Consider the following 20,705-nt stretch of genomic DNA (forward strand, 5'->3'; position numbering starts at 1 on the left):
TAATTGGAAAACATAAATTAGAGCTCTTCAAAAGAAGACTGTCAATGCAGGACATGATTTTTTTTTAAATTTATTCCTTTGAAAATTAAAATAGAACAAAACCCAACATTTTAAAAAAACGTCTCAAGGAATATTTAATGGACCTGTCCTTGTACTCTTTAGACAAATTGAAAATGGCTTTATCAAAGTTTTAAGCATTAGTTTTAACTTATTTGACACTATTCATGTAAAACTATGTATACTACAAATAAAGATTCTTGACTGTGTCTAATTTAGATTAATTAATTAATTATTTGGCAATTAATTTGGCATTTTTTGTCAATACCATCAGCTTTCCTTTCCACATTTTTTAAATTTGGGAATACTTATTAATTGCTCATATATTTCTCAAAAAATTGCATGATTTTATTCACACATTATTGTAAAATAAACTTTACTTGAAAGATCATAGTTTGAATACTGTAATCAAAAGCATGACTAATAACATTAGTTTTAATGCTTCAACAATATCTGGATCAAGTCAAAAAGGAATTTTAACTCACCTGCTTTTACTCCTCTCAACCTCAGCCTCATCAACTGATTCTTCTGCTGAGTCTTCGTTGTCCGATTCTCTCGTTCCCTTCTCTCCAAACACCTTGTCTGGGTCCGGCAGCCAAGACAAGTCAGGTCCGCTTCCCTCACTATCGCTTCCACTGTAAAGTTTCACTTCCACCTCGTCTTCGTCTTCCTTGTCTTTCTTCTTCTTTATCTTCTTCTCCTTCAGCCTCTGTTCTCTGTGTTTTGCTTTGATCTTCTCCCGAAATAGTTTCCTGTCGATCTTATCCTCAGCTCTCATAACTTTCTGGGCTTCAGCAATGTCGATTCCACCTTCAGCTGCTGCTTCGTATTGACGTCCCTCTTCTGTGGTCCTCGCCTTCATTTGATCTTCTTGGGTCTAAAAAAGAGTATTTATTTAAAATTTGTTTTTATTAAATTTATTTTGTTTATACAGTATAGAGAACTGTGTAATATTAATTAAAAAATTGAAAATTATAATTTTTGAAAACTTTTTGTAGTAAAACTTACATGGGCATCAATAATTAATAGACCAATAATGACAAATGGTTGTTTGGTTCACTTTCATAAGCAGTCTTTCACGGGATGGATGTAACTAACAATGATTTGAAAAATCCTTCAATGAAAGAACATTATTCAGATGATTTAGATTATTGAACCATAGATAAAACATACTCCCTTAGTAGATTTGTCATCCTTATGGAACAGCTGAGGCCAATTTTATTGTTAGTTGTTTACATCCAACTGCAGAGGTTGTGGTTTTGTTTACAATTCGTTTCTTGTTATTTCAGTCATTTAAAATCTAATTTAACCAAATAAAACGATATAATCTTTAACAATATTTGGTCTCCTAGTTATATAACCAAATAGTAAAGCACAAATCATGAAAATAACCCTAAAATAATAGAAACAAAATTTCCTCTACCCCAGCGATCAGTGTGAACATGAAATAGACACGAAAAACAAGCTTCAAAATTTAAAATGGGATGCGGAGTCTACTTGTGTTGCTTAGTCAATGATTTAACGCTCTTGGACTGACCATAACAGGTAAAAAAGAACTCTCTAAGTGTAAACAAACTTGCAGAAATCTTTCATCTTAGTACCCCCAAAGAAAAGCCTAAAATTGAAAATCAAGATTTAAACAATTACCTCTCCAGTTTCATCGAAGACTATTTTTTTGTTCGGGATGATTTTCTTTTTTAAAACTTTCTTGGCCAATGCTGCTTTAGTCAGAGGTTTTTTCTTTGACTTGTTCTGCATTTGCTCTAATAAATCTGTGATTTCATCCTTCTCATCGACTTCCAGCTGATGGTCTTGTCTTTTGATGGTTAAGAACTCATTATCACTCTCACTATCATCTAAAATTAAAGTTACATGATTTATGTTTTCCAGGGTAAGTTGTGTAATTAATACTCAATCTACTCTATCAATGTATATAATGTTTTTTTATCACTAAGGTGATGGCATAGACCTTTGTCTTGTCATTAATTAACTATGACTTGTTAGGAAAACTGTGGATTATTGATCCTTCTCAGGATTAAGTAATATGAATACCATTATCGATTGGAACTAAGTTTCACAATCACATATTTTAAAACTTTTTACTTTCTTTCAAGGACTTAAGAAACATCATTAGGTCAAAAACTCATGAGAAAATTCTTTAAAATAATTACAAAAACAAATTAAACGTATATTAAGCATCAAGTAATGGTTGCCTCTCAATATATAAAAAAAGTAAAATAAATTGTAATGTAAACATAATTTTACAGTTTCTGTAAAAACTGATGTCCATTACCTCCACCAAAGTTGTAAGTTTCTTTTCCTTTTGGCACTTCTTTAGGCGGTTGAATGACATTTGCTCTGGGAAGGTCATTGTCGCTTTCATCAGAATCTTTGGTTTCCAAAGAGGGAAGTTCATCTCTGCTTTTTTTAGCATTCTGAATTTGATTTTTGTATTTGTTAAGAAATCGTATTCTTGGAGATACAACAAGACCTAAAGACCTAAACGCAAAACAATATTAACACATGAATAAATCTGGAATCTATTGATTACCTATGTGTAAGGAGTAATAAGTAAACAAATCGGAATTTTTCTTTATGTTTCCTCACACCCCTTGACCCCTTTAATTTAGTAAATACTACTACAAGATTTGATTAATAAATCATCACGATTGAGTATCATTAGTACTTTCTGATAGCATTAAAACCTAATACTGCGGCTCATAAAAGGAACTTGACTATAAAATAACTGATTTTATAAAATATCAAGTTAGGGTAAGACAGGCATGATGATGGCAGATCAACATTTAAATACCGGTAACTGTTATTTTTAATATCTGGTGGTTAAATCAATTATAAACTGTTAATGGGCTACCTTGCAAAAGTGTCAGGATTCAGGGCATTGATGTCGAAAACCTCTTTGTCTTTCATTAAAAACACAGATTTGAAGTAAGCAACAAAAGCCCTTTGAGCAGAAGCTTTCAGATTTGGATCTCTGGCAAGAAAAGCTTCCATTTTAACTTGAGGATTCGTCAATTTCATTGGATTCACTCTGCAAAAATACAAAGGTATTTCACATAGAAAAATTTAATCAATGCATGTTCAATATAGTAAATATTTATCATTATTAGAAGCCTATTTATTTGATTAATATTATTAATATTACTCAATGCATCTGAGTTCAGTATGCACGTTCCTTGGAAATCCAAAATGGAGAGGCAAACCAGAATATAAATTTATAAAATAGGTTAGTTAAACTAACAAAAGTACACAACATTAGTCATAATGAAAACTCTCTCTTCCTTAGTTGAAAACACACAGTTTTGACTTTTCCCATTCTGGTAAGCCCTCTATCCTCACAAAAATCCTAAAAACCTAGGTCCTTGTGTTCTGTTACATCCCTAAAAAAAATATGTTGTAGCCCATTATTAACTACATGTTTTTTTTTTAATTTTCATCACGTTGTAGGCCTACGGTTAATTACATAATCTGTTACTGACAATGCCTTAAATAACCTAATCATGTAACAACAAACCTCTGAACCTCAACCTCTTTATTAAAACAAGTCTCTGTATTGTTGAACAAAGTAGGTCTAGAATAAAATGATGTTTAACATGCAAATTGCAAAACAGAGACATTTAGAATCAAATAGTTTTAAATCATGACAAAAACCAAGACCTACTTGATCTCATTGATGGGTATCTTCTTCTCCTCAAGATGTTTTAACACTGTGTCTCTCTCTGAAGGTAGCAGCACCAGCAAAGACTCTCCGCCCTTGTGGTAGCGAGCGGTACGTCCTGCACGGTGAATGTACGTGTTGGCATCCTCGGGACAATCCAGCTGTATGACCCAGTTGACCTCTGGGAAATCTGCAGAAATTATGTGTTGATTAGATAACTGTATCTAAAGTTGGCAACAGCAGATTTTTAATATGAGATTCATAGTGTCAGCACTTGCTGACAATAATCGATAATTAAGTAGACAAGTTGCAAACAATTGCATTGAGTAGGGCCTAGACTGAGATGTAGTTGACATCGTTTTACAAATTTGTATAGTTTCATCTTGTACATTAGCAGACACACCGGCAGCACTTGCCTATGTCTGCTTCAAATAAATCGAATAAGGTAATACATTGCATTTAGAGGTGTGCGGATAGTGAAATTTCATTTCGGATCGGATTCGGATCGGATAGTTGAGGCTCGGTTCGGATCGGATCGGATATTGGGAGGTTCAGATTCAGATATTTTCGGATTCGGATAGTTCGGCGCGGTTAATAATAAGCTGCATATGTATTTTTAACCTATAAAACAATGTAAAGCTGTGTAAATAAACTTAAATGACGATTTTGAACTATAGAATTTCAAATTAGCCAAGTTCACAGTTTTCTCTCTTTTGAAAATCACAATTCGGAATTCACAACATTTATTTTCAAAAGTTAGTTGCTTGAATTAAGTACACTAGCAGCCGAAATCTTCCCACAACACCTTAGCTCAGCAGGACTGATGTCAAACGTTTGGGCTTGTTTACTTGAGGTTATGTTTTATCTTGTTTCCTGGTTCTCACAAGCCAAGGAGTTCGATCTCAAGTTTATTTTCACATTGTATTTCCTTACGTTTTTGGAACGGATTATTGGCCTTAAGTGGCATTTTGCGGGTTTGCCAAGTTTAGAAAACATCACTAATGCACTAAGATGGGCTCTAGCTCACGATTTCATGTTGGGCAATTAGACTTTATAACTGTGTAACAGGTGTGTATCCCTGAATTTATAAATTGCATTCTACACTTATTCACTGCCAAACATAATTCAGTAGAAGCTTGATGAACCGAGAATTACACTAGCCTACATAACTTCATTACCCCAAATAAAATACCAAGATAATTTTTATAATTGTATTTGAATCGTATAATCTTAGTTTGTTAAAAATGGATTGTATGTTCAACAATAATTGTAGTCCATTATTGTTAAGCAGTATGGTCCCAAATTATTGTTTTTGATTTTGAAACATCACAGTTCATTTGACAAAATTATAGTTGAAGCAGCCCAATGTCAAGTCACGCTTGTGCAATAGTTTGTTTACAAGCTTTCTTTAGACCACGGGGGAGGGGAGGGTCTGATAAGCCGTCTATTGTTCACCCCCAAGAAGGTCCGACCCTCATTAGTGCCGCACGGCTGCACTCAGTGGGGAACCCAATACCACAAATCAATCTTTTAAATGAATATAAATATTTGGTAATAATTGTTTTATTAATATTCACCTTGAAATTTCAATAAATTTGGTGTAAAATTTGACAAAAATCGGCCATTTTGACCGATTATTAATACAGTACCAAATACCAATAAAGTAGTACATTCATTGGTAATTAAATAATTGGTAAAAATTTACCGATTTTCGTCAAGTTTTACCCCCTGCTGTGCGCTATGTCATAAAAGCTAATAAGGACATGGGTGATTAGTACGGTAACCATGGCAACTTGTTGAATGCGTGATGAAGGGAAACCCAAGAAATAGAAGAACAAAGAGAAAGAATAGACATTGTTATCTTTATACTAGGGATGGTCAAGTCTCGAAATTTCGGGAAATTTTAAATCTCGTTACACGAGACGAGATTTCTTTTTGGCCGAGATTTTTATAGAGACGAGAATAAAAAAAAAAAAAAAAATTAAAAACGCCTGCAGAAAGTCAATGCAATACCCGCAATACAGGAGCGTGTTGTAGTTGCGTTTCCTTTGCAAAGGCGTTCTTATTTAATTAATTCTTTAAATGTAAATATTACTTTAATTAATTTAATAATATCTATATATATAATACGTGAAGCCGTATTTTGTTAACGCAACTCCTCCCTTATTTGTGGACCAATTTCAACGTTTAAGGTGTCAAAATATTCGTCTCAATATGTAGTTTTGCAATAAGGTTTTAGAACTTAAAAATTTTTACTCTTAAGGGCGTGAGACCCTCTCAAAGGTCGGGTTATCCCCATAAGAAATACACAGAACAAATTTAAAAACAAAAAACAGCTGTTTTTATAAAAAGAAACTCGTTAGCTTTTTGGGAGTAAATATTAATGTTTTAGTATTCAGTAGGTTAAGACCAAGTTAAACAGTTAATCAGTTTTGTTGGAAGAACGGAAAATGTCTGAAGTTCAAAGAAGAAATTGTGAAAACGGGAGGAGGAGACAATTAATAACAAGGTATCTTATGCGTATAAGGAGAGTAGAGAAAGGGGGGCCTGGTCTAACAGATACACATTCACTTGGTGAGATGAATAATATTTGTGGAAGTAAAAAAATATACGAAGCACATAGTGTTGTCACGGTGGAAAAAAACTTTCCTAATGTCAGATCAAATGAATGTATGCATTATGCAAGAAATTTTTACTTATGACACTGACAGATCGAGATATTTCAAAACATTTAGTAGAAACCATAATAATGCCTTGAGTTGATAAGTTCAAGTAGTAAGATTATACCACATCTTGGCGGACCTCATGTTTTTATTGTAAACTTTTGTATTACTCGCTCTACTTTAATTGAGGAAAAACAGAAATGGATTGTTTGCTTCTAGGTTATGTTGCCAGTTCCTCGGACAAACTGATACAAAGTTTTTTTACTGAATTTTAGTGGCATTATTAGACATAAGTGAAGGAATTAGTGTTCATGTATTCAACGATCGAGTAGTTACAGTCAAGTTTATTTTTATGATTCAGAAGAGGCAAATAATATACGCTGTTCAAAAAGAGAAAATGAAAATTGCTATCCAAATCTTATAGCTACAAGAGTTATCCAACTTATTTCGAAAAATGAATCCATACTTTCCAAACTTTGGGACAGGTATTAAGAGAAACCCCACTGAACAACGTGAGAACGTTCTGATGCGGGGCATATACTGTGACCAACACACAACACGTTAACAAACTATCAATGGTGTTGCTGCTTTAGCCTATTCAAAGCAGATTATGGCTTTCCAGTTGATAACCCAGAGTTTGTGGGTAAAACATTTAGCACATTTAATGGTTGATAACTCCACTTTTTAGGATTCTCTACGGAGAAAATTTGTTTGATTAGGGGGATGCCTAGGCAACAGTTTTCTTCAATTCTCAACGCTGGAAAAACTTTGTTGCAACATGTTTGCTCAAATTGAAGCAGATCGATTAGCATTCATTAAAAGTTATCAGTTAAAACTAAGAGCAGAAATAATGTAGGCGAACCTTGACGACACAAATAGAGATATTTAAAATTAGTTTCTAACATGTGTTTAAACAACTCTAAGCTGTAACTAGAATTACTCGAATTTAAGCATAACGTTTTCCTCGGCGTTGTGTTTCATACTATGCGGCTCATTGAGCCGCACGGGTTCTCTAGTTACTTTAATAACATTTGAGAAGTTTTGTTAAGTGTAAGCAGTGTGAGGAATGTTTTATTACTATAAAAAGTCAAAACAAGTAACTATTTTATAAAAATTAACTAGCTGGCCCGACAGACGTCGTCCTGTCCTATTGTGGTTTTATGTCACATGCCCGTTCATTTTCAAGATGAGCTCGTTCGCATGGCTCAATCACGTCCTGGTTGAAGTTCGTTCGCTACGCTCACTCACCTTTAGGTTGGAGCTCGTTCGCTGCGCTCACTTGCCTTCAGGTTAGCTCGTTCGCTACGCTAACTCGCCTCCAGGTTGAAGTTCGTTCGCTACGCTCACTCACCTTTTGGTTGCAAATTTACTGTTCTTATAAATTAAAAATAAATATAGTGCTGCACCCTGTTGGTAAACCTATTAACTTTTTAATACTATTGAACATCACAGAATCAAATTGTTTATTTGCACCAGCTGTTAAGATTATTTAATTCCATTTAAATATGAGTACTCATAAGGTTAACATGGGAAACTCCAGAGCCACTGGGGCGGAGCCCTATTGACGGATCTGCACCAAACTTCACACAAACCATCCTTGAATAATGCTTAATAATGCCTGAAAGTTTCATTACAATCTGTCGAGCGGTTTTGGAGTCCATAAAGGACAAACATACAAATATACAAACATACAAATATACAAACATACATTGGATTTTATATATATAGATATTGCTTTTATTTTATGATTTATTTTATTTTAGGATAAGTTAAACTCTATCCTAACTGATATCACTATGTTTCCTAATCGTAGGCATTTTTAATAAGTTAGGCGTGATTAATAAAAAAATGTTATGCTGATGTTTTGTTAAAAGATTGTACGGTAAATATTCTTGCCTATTATCATTATTTTTGTATTTAAACAGTCATCTAACAATGTTACAAAATCAGGTAAAAATTTTGAACGTGCATTTCCCGTTGTGTATGAGAAGGGAAATCCCGTCTCGATCTCGTCTCGAAATTTTATGAGAAATAAAAAATCTTGTCTCGTCTCGTCTCGAACTAAAAATCCAATCTCGTCCATCCCTACTTTATACCCTTTTTACAATTTCCGTTATTGTTATCTTTATGTAAGATTTTATGATTTTGTTTTATAGGTTTATAAAATAATTCTTTTTAACTACGGGAATATCAATTTATAATTTGTCAACGTGCTTCTCTTCTGAAACAGCAATACCGGATGCATAATAAAGGTCAATGACCTAAAATATCACGATTGTGCAATATTGTATTTTGATGTTGAAATTAAAATCACGACAAAAGTTTGTATATATCCATGGTCCCTATCGTTTAATCATTTAATATGTACACAATCAATGCTAAATTATCGTGGTTAGTTCTAACTTTATTTTTTATTATTCAAAGTTTCTACACAGTAAGACAATCCAAAGTCAAACCGGGCAATGAATACCCAAAAAACAACGTATCTTGTCATGTGATTGGAATACCACTCGCCGGCCAGTCCTTAGGTTTAGGGAAGTAGTCTATATATAGCTTCAAGGTCTTACCCACCCCTTCCCCCTCCGGTTCTACTTGACTCACTACCCGCGTTCCTTTCGAGGTCATTGCCCAACCCCTCCCACCCTTCTATTGTGTTGCCTTTCTATTGTTTATATTCTGACTTTTTTTCGGGAAACATTAAATCTATTGTTTACGTAACATCACAGTAGTAGGCTAGATTTTTCTACTTTGAAACAGTACTGTAAAAAAACTATTACGCAGCGCCCCTAGTATAAGGAGCGAGACAAGCACGAGTTGACTTTCATTTGACCATGGTAGTTGTTTTCTGCTTTATGTCTGTTCGTTCCAGACGAATCTAATCGTAAAGCAAAACAGCCGATAACGACTAAACTAGTTATCGGTATTGCATCATACGGCTTCTTTGCCGTTTGCTGTTAGGTCGTTGGAAACGTATTGCTGTAATTTTGTCCTGGGAAACTAATGGTGGTTATGGAGATTTAGTTTTCTGTCCAAAACGTCAAAATATATTGTCTATCCGAAAAAGTCGGATATATAACGGATAGTGTCGGATATCGAATTTGGGTTCGATTCGGATACGGATATCCGAACCGAACCGAATCCGACCCGATTTTTCGGATATCCGCACACCTCTAATTGCATTGCAATATCAAGAACCTATATCTACCAAACAACTGTTCTGGTATGCTATTATTTTTTACTGCAAGTATTTCAGTGAGGCAGGGCAGAGCTAACCGACCAAATAAAATAACCGCTGTCCTTGGATTTAATATTTGGTTGAAGTTTAAAATGATTACACAATCTCAACCCATGCCATTACCTGAATAAGAAAGAAAATGTTAAACTAAAATAACTGAAAATTCATATACCGGTTCTAAGTGAAAGTAATCTTTTGGACTCTTGTATTCAGCAATTTCCTACTACTTTTAGAGGCTAGATTTATAAATATTTTTTCATGGATTTTTTTGGAGTTGGCAGTATTAGTTAACTAAGTTCATATATGACACCAAATTTGCACAATACACATAAAAAATGAAAAGTATTAGTATGTAAGGCAAATTACACTTAGCTCAAAGAGTTCAGACTAGCAGTAAGATGTGTTCTTACCTAGTCCTCTAGCAGCAATGTCAGTAGCCAGTAATACAGCGTGCTGCTTGTGAGTGAAAGCATTGTATATTTTCATTCTCCGTTCCTGATGCAATGTTCCATACAACGCAAGCAGTGCATTAGCTGGTCGCAGCTTGCACAGTATTTCAAACATGTACTTCACCTAAAACAATGTTACGTTTTAACGAAAAGCAAAACAGTTATTATGAGTTATTATTAACAGTTAGTTAACAGTTATTATTATGAGTAGCTGACCAATGATAATAATAATAAAAATTCAATAAAAAACATTTTTAATTTATTTATTCTTTTGCAGTTTTTTTTATTGTTAGCCATACAAATACCAGACAGGCTTAATCCTTTCTCTACAAAGAATACAACAATAGTCTTGCTAATTCAAACTAATTTCAACCATTTCCTGTTAAGATTATCCAGAAATGCTGTAAAATTGCATTGTCTTCACTCTCCAGAAATCATGGCAATATATATTATTGAGCGGAGCGAGCGAAGCTCTTATACGTCGACTCTTATGCATCTCGTAATACGCAAACTCCTCCTAGACGGCTGAATCAATCGTTTTCAAATTTTGCATGGTGATAAAGACCATATCAGTGAGTGCCAACATCTATATGGCGTTAAAAAAGTCTCTCAGGAATCCGCCCCACTGGGTCTCAAAGTTTCAATGTAATTCTTATGGAAGCAGTATTTGACACATAAACAAAGATCAGCTGTTGACTTTTGAATGCAGTAGATAAAGAAATAGCCGATAGCATTATTCCACAGATATTAGAACAGAAATGGAATGGATTATAAATATAATCAAATGACGACACTATCTAGAGGTTCATGACGTAGGAAGTCGTGAAGGAAGTATTAAAGGTGAGCAGTCTGGAGTGTGGAATCTGTTTATAATGATTAGATTAAGGTATCTGCATTCCTAAAATTCTATGGGAAGGAAGGAAAACAGGTCCGCGACGTAGGAAGTTGTGAAGGAAGTAGTAAAGGCGAGCTGTTTGGGGTGTGGTTTCTGTTTATGACAATTAGATTAAGGTATTTGCAATCCTATTATGCTATGGGAAGGGAGGAAAACAGGTCCGCGACGTAGGAAGTGGTGAAGGAAGTAGTAAAGGCGAGCTGTCCGGAGTGTGGACACTGTTTATGACGATTAGATTAAGGTATCTACAATCCTAAAATGGTAAGAAAATGGAGGGAAAAAGGTCCGTGACGTAGGAAATGGTGAAGGATGTAGGAAAGGTGAGATGTCTGGAGTGTGGAAACTGTTTATGACGATTAGATTAAGGTGACAATGCATTCCTAAAATTCAATAGGAAGGAAGGAAAACAGGTCCCCGACGTAGGAAGTTGTGAAGGAAGTAGTAAATGCAAGCAGTCCGGACTGTGGGATCTGTTTGTGATGATAAGATTTAGGTATTTGCAATCATATGATGCTATGGGAAGGGAAGGAAACAGGTCCACGACGTAGGAAGTGGTGAAGGAAGTAGTAAAGAAGAGCAGTCCGGACTGTGGGAACTATTTGTGACGATTAGATTAGGTATCTGCAATCCTAAAATGCTATGGGAAGGGAGGAAAACAGGTCCACGACGTAGGAAGTGGTGAAGGAAGTAGTAAAGGCGAGCTGTCCGGAGTGTGAAAACTGTTTATGACGATTAGATTAAAGGTATCTACAATCCTAAAATGGTATGGAAAGGGAGGGAATCAGGTACGTGACGTAGGAAGTGGTGAAGGAAGTAGTAAAGGTGAGTTGTTCGGAGTGTGGGCTCTGGTTATGACCAATAGATTAAGGTAGTTGCAATCCAATAATGCTAAGGGAAGGGAGGGAATCAGGTCCGTGACGTAGGAAGTGGTGAAGGAAGTAGGCAAGGCGATCTGTCCGGAGTGTGGGAACTGTTTATGACGATTAGATTAAGGTATCTACAATCTTAAAATGCTATGGGAAGAGAGGGAAACAGGTCCGCGACGTAGGAAGAGCATTTAGGTAAGGTTAGGAAGTAGTAAGGTGAGCAGTGTGGAGTGTGGGAACTGGAAACAGTTTGTAGCAGTTAGATTAATGTATCTGTAATGTTGAAATGCTATGAGAAGGGATGGAAGCATGCCCACGACATAGGAAATTGTGAAAGAAGTAGTAAAAGCTAGCAGTGCGGAGTGAGGGGAATGTTTGTGGCAATCATATTAACGTATTTAAAATACTAAAATGCTATGGAAAGTGATGAAAACAGGTCCACGACGTAGGAAGTGGCTTAGGAAGTAGTAAAGTATGAGCATAGTGTGAGAACCGTCTGTGGTAGTTAGATTAATGTATCTTCGATCCTAAAATGCTATGAGAAGGGAAGGAAACGGGCCCCACGACGTAGGAAGTAGTGAAGTAAGTAGTAAAGGCTGGCAGTGCAGTGTGGGGGAACCGATCGGGCAGTTAGATAAATGTATCTGTAATACTTAAAGGCTATCAGAAGGAAGGGAAACAGGTCTATGACGTAGGAAATGGTGAAGGAAGTAGTAAGGCTAGCAGTGCAGAGTGTGGGAACTGTTTTTGGCAATTACATTAATGTATCTGCAATCCTAAAATGCTATGGTAAGAGAGGGAGACAGGTCCACGGCGTAGGGGGTGGTGAAGGAAGTAGTAAAGGTGAGCAGTGTTGAGTGTGGGAATGGATTAATGTATCTGCAATGCTAAAATGCTATGGGAACAGATTGTAGACTGTAGGTTAAAATGATTACGAAGCACAAATTGATACACATTTTCGATAAATGCAACCGTTTAAAATCGAAATTTACAACTGAGTTGACAACAGCAGATTTTTACTCCATAGAGGCCAAAAACTATTTTTACCCCCTAAAGTGTAAAAATGCTACTTTAGACCTGCAACGCATGCATTAAAAACTACTGTTTTTACTGCAGTATGACAAAAACAATATAATATGAACTCTTGATGACTCCACTCAATTTTGTGGATGCCTCTGCGAACGCCACCTAGTTATTTTCCAAAGATGATACCTGTCTTCTGAGGGGTTGTGAAAATGTCCGTATTTACTGAGAACCCGATCACACCTGTGTTTCTTCTTACCCATCAGGGGTTTCGGATGAGTAGGGTTCCAATTAGTGGGATTTTTTTGTATTAATATTTTAATCAGGTGAACAAACAAACAAATACAAAAGTTCTAAACAGGAAAGTGAAACAGAAATCATAGACAAGCTAATTTATTTTAAAATATTTATTCTTACATACCTGCTTACAGCTGGATAGGAACACCAATATTTTATGTTTGGAATGGTTTTTTATAAAAGACCACAGAAACGCCATTTTGTCGTGAAGTTCGCAAACGACAAAGTTCTGTGTCAAGCCATCAGGAGTGCTGTACTGAGCATTCTCGTGTACTGACACGTACTTAGGGTCCTTCAAACTCAACCGGGCTAGGTCTCGTACCGATCTGAAAACAATAATGTAACAAAATAAAATCTAATTGAGCGGAGCGAAGCAAAGGTCTTTGGGATCAACTTCAATGCAATCTTTATAACCCTTAATCTCAATAACAGCTGAACATATTTTAGCCTAACTTACCAAGGTTGTTTTGTCACATGTTTGGATGGTTTGGACGTAACCAATTTCAATTTTTGATAATGCCTATATAATTTTAAAAAGTAACTCAAAGTTTTTTTAATTTTAACATTGGCCTTACGGGTTGCCATGATGGTTACAAAATAACGATGTAAATGTAAACAAAACAAAGAATCATAGCATACTGTATGTTGAGATCAAGCTACGGCTTAAACACAGTACAAAGTAAAGAGAATTCTGATGACCACTGATCAAATAATATAATACAGAGAAAGTCTTAGGTTTATATTTAAGTCGCAATTTGGAAACTACCACTGATCGAATGGGTACAGTCATGGATAGAAAATACTTTCTTAGGTACAGTATTTAACAGGTCTAAAAATTTCTTTTGAAAAAACTGAAATAATGTTAACAAAACCACCATTGGCTAACAAAATCAAAATTGGAGAACATTGCATCAAAATTGTAGAAAATTTCAAATACTTAGGTGAAGTTATAACATACAATCTTAAAGAAAGTCCATCATGGCAAAATATAATTAATAAATTGATCAGAATACAACCATAGATAAAACATAAAACATACTCCCTTAGTAGATTAGTCATCCTAATGGAACAGCTGAAGCCAATTTTATTGTTAGTTCTGTACGTCCAACTATAGAGGTTATGTTTTGTTTACAATTTGTTTCTTGTTGTTGCAGTCATTTAAAACCTCGTTTAACATAATAAAACGATATAATCATAAACAATAACAGGTCTCCTAGTTATATAACCAAATAGTATAGCAGAAATCATGAAAATAACCCTAAAATAATAGAAACAAAATGTTGTCTACACTAGCGATCAGTGTGGACGTACATGAACTAGATACAAAAAACAAGCTTCAAAATTTACAATGGGATGAGGAGTCTACTTGTGTTGCTTAGTCTATGATACAACATATTACTAAAAACACATACAACAAAAAATGCCTATCAATAGCAAGAAAATTGAAACACTACAAAGCAGTTATACTTCCACAAATAACATATGCAAGTGAAACTATATTTAAAACAACTAACACTGTAGCAATAGATAAAATAGTAAAAGTAGAAAGAAGAATCATCAGAACATGAACAAAAAATATCAAAAAGATGGAGTTTGGAGACTGGCCTCTAATAAAACTGTATATAAGGAAATAGAGCCATTGACAAGTATAATTAAAAAGAAAAGAATTTCATTCATTGGACATCTTTTAAGGACACCGGAAAATAGAACAAGCAATAAAATAATTGACAAAATGTGGAATAGCAAGAGTGACTTTAGGTGGATTACAGAGATTAAGGAGGACATGAGAAGGTTGAAAATATCATTAGAAGATTTGGAAAATAAGTTAGAGGTGCTTGCAGTACTCAAAGACAAAAATATCATCCTGCCAATAGGAGCAAACAATCAGAAACAAGGAAGAGTGGTTTTGGAAGAAGAAAGAAAAAAACGGCCGGAAAGAATGAAAAAGTATTGGGCAGACAAGAAGAAGAGACAGAATTTAAAAAGAATCTAACCATTTTATTGACTTAAGTGGTCCAATGCTGGCCATAAAATCATAATAATAATAATAATTTATCAGATTTGATTTACAAAGCTAAATAACGTTATAAAAAATAACATTTTATCTTAAACAATTCGTCGGTGAATCGGTGGATCACATTTATGGATCCATCTCATTAATGGCAAACTTAAAAAGGTCCACGACGTAGGAAGTGGTGAAGGAAGTAGTAAAGGCTAGCAGTGCAGAGTGTGGGACCATTTTGGGGAAGTTAGATTAATGTATATAAATATTAAAAACTATGGGATTAATAATTTGATTAATGTATCGGCAATCCTAAAATGCTATGGGATGGGAGGGAAACTAGTCCACGACGTAGGTTGTGTAAGTTGTGAAGGAAGTAGTAAAGGCTAGCAGTGCAGAGTGTGGAACATTAGTATTTTGTATTATATCTATAAACATTTTTTCATTTATTGCTTTATTAAAAACCATGAAACATGATTGCTCCGCTCAACTGGCTTTTACTGCCATGAAAGCAATCCTAGTATAAGTTTATAGATCTGACATTCTTAATTTAAGCTAATAAATATACCTGTGACTTAAGTTAAGCATATATTTTAAGAGCAAGCCATGTACCTGATTAGGGGTTTTTTTTTTAAACAGACATTTAGCAGACCTATGATATTATGTCCTAGTGTATGACTTTTTTGAGAGTATATTGGTGAGTTTGTCAGTGAATAAAGCATACCTAAATAAAGAATAGGGTTTAAATCAATCCAGGGTCGTTGAGAACTTTAGGGCTGCACACTCCCATACTGCTGCATGAATTAATGAATTTGCTAAAAAAAATTTGCTAAGTAGTAGGGGTCTGCGGTACAGAAAATTTAAGGTCGGTACGGTTCGGTACGGTACAATATTTTGTACCTCGGTTCTCGGTACAAAATCGGTACGGTACGCGGCTACCCGTATTTTTGCGGTTTTCTTCTCAGAACTGTATCCAAACCATTATTTTTAACTTTAATACATAGACATTACTATGAAAATGGATAGTATCCTACATTCATGGTTTTCTAACAACAATTACTGTACCACATATTATAAAAACAAAACCTTTTACTACTACGAGGATTGTGTCAAGAAAAATCACAGTTGAGATTTAAAGGCTTTACCTATTTTACTCTGAGATACTTTGAATAGCCATGATAAAGTAGTTTAAAAATAGGATGAGAGTTTTTATGAATAAACATGTTTGAAACATTTATTGACAAGATAATTTCACAAAACTGATAAATTATTTCCAACCAACACAATGTCTAGTTGTTTTTTTTTTTATTTTAAAAACATATAAAAGCATTCAGTAGAAGACAGTGTAGTTTTGCCAGCTGTTCACAGCAGATGACAATGAAAAACTGGAGGTTATGATGAAGTAATGGCAAAGACCATTTTTTTTATCAGCTTCAAAACTAGTTAAGTTATAAGATGGATACAATTCTTGCAAAGTTTTTTTCTGAAACTAAAATTTGGATTATCACAGAGTAAGATTTGATGTTGGGCAATTAGACTTTATAACTGTGTAAAAGGTGTGTATCCCTGAATTTATAAATTGCATTCTACACTTATTCACTGCCAAACATAATTCAGTAGAACCTTGATGAACCGAGAATTACACTAGCCTACATAACTTCATTACCCCAAGTAAAATACCAAGATAATTTTTATAATTGTATTTGAATCGTATAATCTTAGTTTGTTAAAAATGGATTGTATGTTCAACAATAATTGCAGTCCATTATTGTTAAGCAGTATGGTCCCAAATTATTGTTTTTGATTTTGAAACATCACAGTTCATTTGACAAAATTATAGTTGAAGCAGCTCAATGTCAAGTCACACACGCTTGTGCAATAGTTTGTTTACATGCTTTCTCCAGACCACGGGGGAGGGGAGGGTCTGATAAGCCTAGGGGTGTGCGATGCATCGAAAATGCATCGAAATTTCGATTCGATTCGATTCGATGCATCGAATCGCGATTCGATTCAGCATGCATCGAAATCCCGATGCATCGATTTGGCCTCGATGCATCGAAAAAGACCGATGCATCGGTTAGCTCCCGATGCAACGATTACGTCCCGATGCATATTTAAAACTAATTCAGGACTCCAAAATGAGTTTTAGATAGGGAAGTGTCAATTATCGCTACCACCGATACTCGGACATTGCCGATACTAGGAATATCGGTATCAAGAATCGATTGCCAAACATCGATTTCGCCCGATTCCGCCGATACAGACAGCCGACAGGGATGGATAGATATTTTATTTTAACATTTATTTATTTGATATCTATTAGTTTTGTAATCACGCTAACAACTGTAGTAACCAACTTAGCACACTATTTAGTTCAAAACAGCTAAAGTTTATTTTCAGCTGTTCTCTCTGCAGGCAGATGATATTGCACAACACAATACAATCTACATTTCAAGATGTCAGACAGTCAGAATTCAGTCTCAGACAACCGGCGCGCGAGTGTCCTCAACACGAAATTATACTAAAAAATGTCTGTATCAATAAGTCAGATCTTTAAATGTATTATTTTTATTTTTAGAACAAAATAAATAACCTAAACTTGTCTAAATGTTCAGTTTCATCCCTGCATTACGCATCATTAGAAAAATTCGATTCAATTACAACATCGAAGTCAGAGGGTTAGGCTTGCACTTGCCTATTGCACCAAAAAGTAGATCCATGTTATATCTGTACTATTTACCTAGTTTAAGAGTTTAAGTGAAGTTTTAAGTGCTACTATAACATAAGTTTTGATTGAAAAACACCATACGCATAGTCCATGTCGATTTTGTAATATTATAATGAATGGTAAATGTTGACCATCTAAGATAAATCAAAGTATGTAACAAGAGTTCTCATTGGTCGAGAGGCCACGCTGCACTGTCATGTCAGCCAATCGACAAGAAACAGATTGTGGTTGACGACTTTTCTACTTAAGATTCCCTGTGGTTATTTTAGTTCAATCAATCCCATAACCTTTCTAATTAATTAATCTGTTTTGTATTTTATTTCCTTTAAACCAACCCCTATTTACCATCTGTATTTTATAGAATAAAATGTTTGTTTATAAATTTTGACTGGCCACACAATTTTGTACCTATTTTATTTTGTATAAAGTAACAGATACTTTGATGATTATATATACAGTATATATATTTAAATAAGTAATCAATTATAAATTTTTGATAATACATGGGTCATTCATTGGATAGGTACCATAATGTCATGTAGTTTCCTATTTGTAACTTGCAAATAATAATAATTGATAGTTAATTCTGGAAAATGAAAAATAGTGAACGCATTCATAAACCTGTTGTCAAAACAGCAACGCAGGTGTAAGGGTTTATTGTTTCAGAGGCTAGGGTGTTTCAAGGACAAAGTGTTGGGCCTCCCGGCTTAGGGGGGAGGGGTGGTGGTTAGAGGGGGAGGAAACTGGTTTTGGCTATTTATTGATTAGTTCACCGACCCTTCTAGACAACAAAATTGAGTGCCAGTGACAGTGTTAAATCACCGTGTTCTGTATTTAATTTGTTGTTTACTTTGTTTGTTATTCTATTAATTTTAGTGTTTTGTTCTATTTCCTCCTGGTCCCTTGCAAATTGTATTATCAATGCTAAATAATTGTGGTCAATTCAAATTATATTTTTGATTATTCAAATCTCCTACACAAAAAGACAAAAGTCAAACCAGGCAAGGAAAAAACCTGCTATTGTAATCCCCGTACCCAGCCATTTGGGAAGTGGTGAAAGTCTAGTCTAAATATAGCTCAAAGGTCTCACCCTTCCCTTCCCCTACTCAATGTTACTATTCCGCTCATTTCAAGGTCATTGCACAACGCCTGCCTCCCGTCTATTGTTTTGCCTTTATAGTGTTTCTATTCTGACTTTTATAAACATAAATTTATTGCTTAAGTAGTTCAGTAGTGAAATTTTCTATTGTGAAACAGTAGGCTAGGCCTACTTTAAAACAAAATCACTACCGGTCATGTCATTCTATTCTGTGTCAAGTCAGTATACCATTGCCATTGCCAGTCAGTCGCCGCTCGCCGGCGACTGCTTTGAGTTGACCTATTCTGTCGTGACAGCTATAAAAATAGGTTAGGACAACTACCTCTTGCTTATTTCTATATTGTACTTTACTCAAACTCAAAATCTCGAATACTCGTCCATTTTGTGTTAATAGTATAAATAAAATTGGATCCATTAAAACCGGATCCAGCCCAAGATCCGATTTTTTGTGGATACGATCGGGCGTCGGTTCTAGCTTAGATCCGGCGGATCCGGTCGTCCGATATCCGGATCCGACCATCACTAAAATAGACAGTAAACACTGATAATCAACTTTTTTGGTTCGTGCTGATTTAAGAATGAACCAGAAGTATTGAAAGCCAAAAATATAAATGTGAAAACTAAGTAACGATACTACCGTACGTCATAAAATAAACTCTATTTTATTTAATACAGGTCAATAATAATAAACTTAACGATTGCTTTATTGATATATAGGCTTATTCTAATTGTTAGTGAAGGGTGAATTTCCTTAGGCCAACCATAAAATTAGCAGTGTCCATTAATGAGGTTAGGTCAGCAACTATCCTCTTGTTCATAATTTTATTTAGTACATTTTTTACTTTAACTTTTTTTAAGGTAAAGGATCCATTACAGAAACACATGTTGTATTTAATTTTTGAAGAAAATCATGCCGTGATGCATCGAATCGAATCGCATCGATTCGAATCGAAATTCTTTGAATCGCATCGATGCATCGAATCGAAAAAAATATGCTGCATCGCACACCCCTAGATAAGCCGTCTATTGTTCACCCCCAAGAAGGTCCGACCCTCATTAGTGCCGCTCGGCTGCACTCAGTGGGGAACCCAATACCACAAATCAATCTTTTAAATGAATACAAATATTTGGTAATAATTGTTTTATTAATATTCACCTTGAAATTTCAATAAATTTGGTGTAAAATTTGACAAAAATCTGCCATTTGGACCGATTATTAATACAATACCAAATACCAATAAAGTAGTACCGTACATTCATTGGTAATTAAATAATAGGTAAAAATTTACCGATTTTCGTCAAGTTTTACCCCCTGCTGTGCGCTATGTCACAAAAGCTGATAACGACATGGGTGATTAGTAACCATGGCAACTTGTTGAATGCGTGATGAAGGGAAACCCAAGAAATAGAAGAACAAAGAGAAAGAATGACGTTGTTATCTTTATACCCTTTTTACAATTTCCGTTATTGTTATCTTTATGTAAGATTTTATGATTTTGTTTTATAGGTTTATAAAATATTCTTTTTAACTACGGGAATATCAATTTATAATTTATCAACATGCTTCTCTTCTGAAACAGCAATACCGGATGCATAATAAAGGTCAATGGCCTAAAATATCACGATTGTGCAATATTGTATTTTGATGTTGAAATTAAAATTACGACAAAAGTTTGTATATATCCATGGTCGTCAATAGAAAGATAAAATATCCA

At 34.8% G+C, this 20,705-nt stretch overlaps 1 protein-coding gene across 1 annotated transcript in view; it reads right to left on the reverse strand.

The window, feature by feature from the left end:
- Positions 1 to 20,705, reverse strand: part of LOC128992383 (probable ATP-dependent RNA helicase DDX10) — a 30,761-nt gene that overhangs the window by 516 nt on the left and 9,540 nt on the right. Inside the window, exons 6-12 of the mRNA XM_054415935.1 lie at positions 13,286 to 13,487; positions 10,042 to 10,204; positions 3,737 to 3,923; positions 2,930 to 3,106; positions 2,351 to 2,556; positions 1,705 to 1,913; positions 543 to 934 (exon numbers count right to left, since the gene is read on the reverse strand). Coding sequence (XP_054271910.1) covers positions 543 to 934; positions 1,705 to 1,913; positions 2,351 to 2,556; positions 2,930 to 3,106; positions 3,737 to 3,923; positions 10,042 to 10,204; positions 13,286 to 13,487 — 1,536 coding nt within the window. The remainder of the gene's footprint in view (positions 1 to 542; positions 935 to 1,704; positions 1,914 to 2,350; positions 2,557 to 2,929; positions 3,107 to 3,736; positions 3,924 to 10,041; positions 10,205 to 13,285; positions 13,488 to 20,705) is intronic.

This window comes from Macrosteles quadrilineatus, unplaced genomic scaffold, assembly GCF_028750875.1.
Source record: "Macrosteles quadrilineatus isolate MER2022 unplaced genomic scaffold, UCM_ALF_1.0 Scaffold_4__1_contigs__length_99947679, whole genome shotgun sequence".
NCBI lineage: Eukaryota > Metazoa > Arthropoda > Insecta > Hemiptera > Cicadellidae > Macrosteles > Macrosteles quadrilineatus.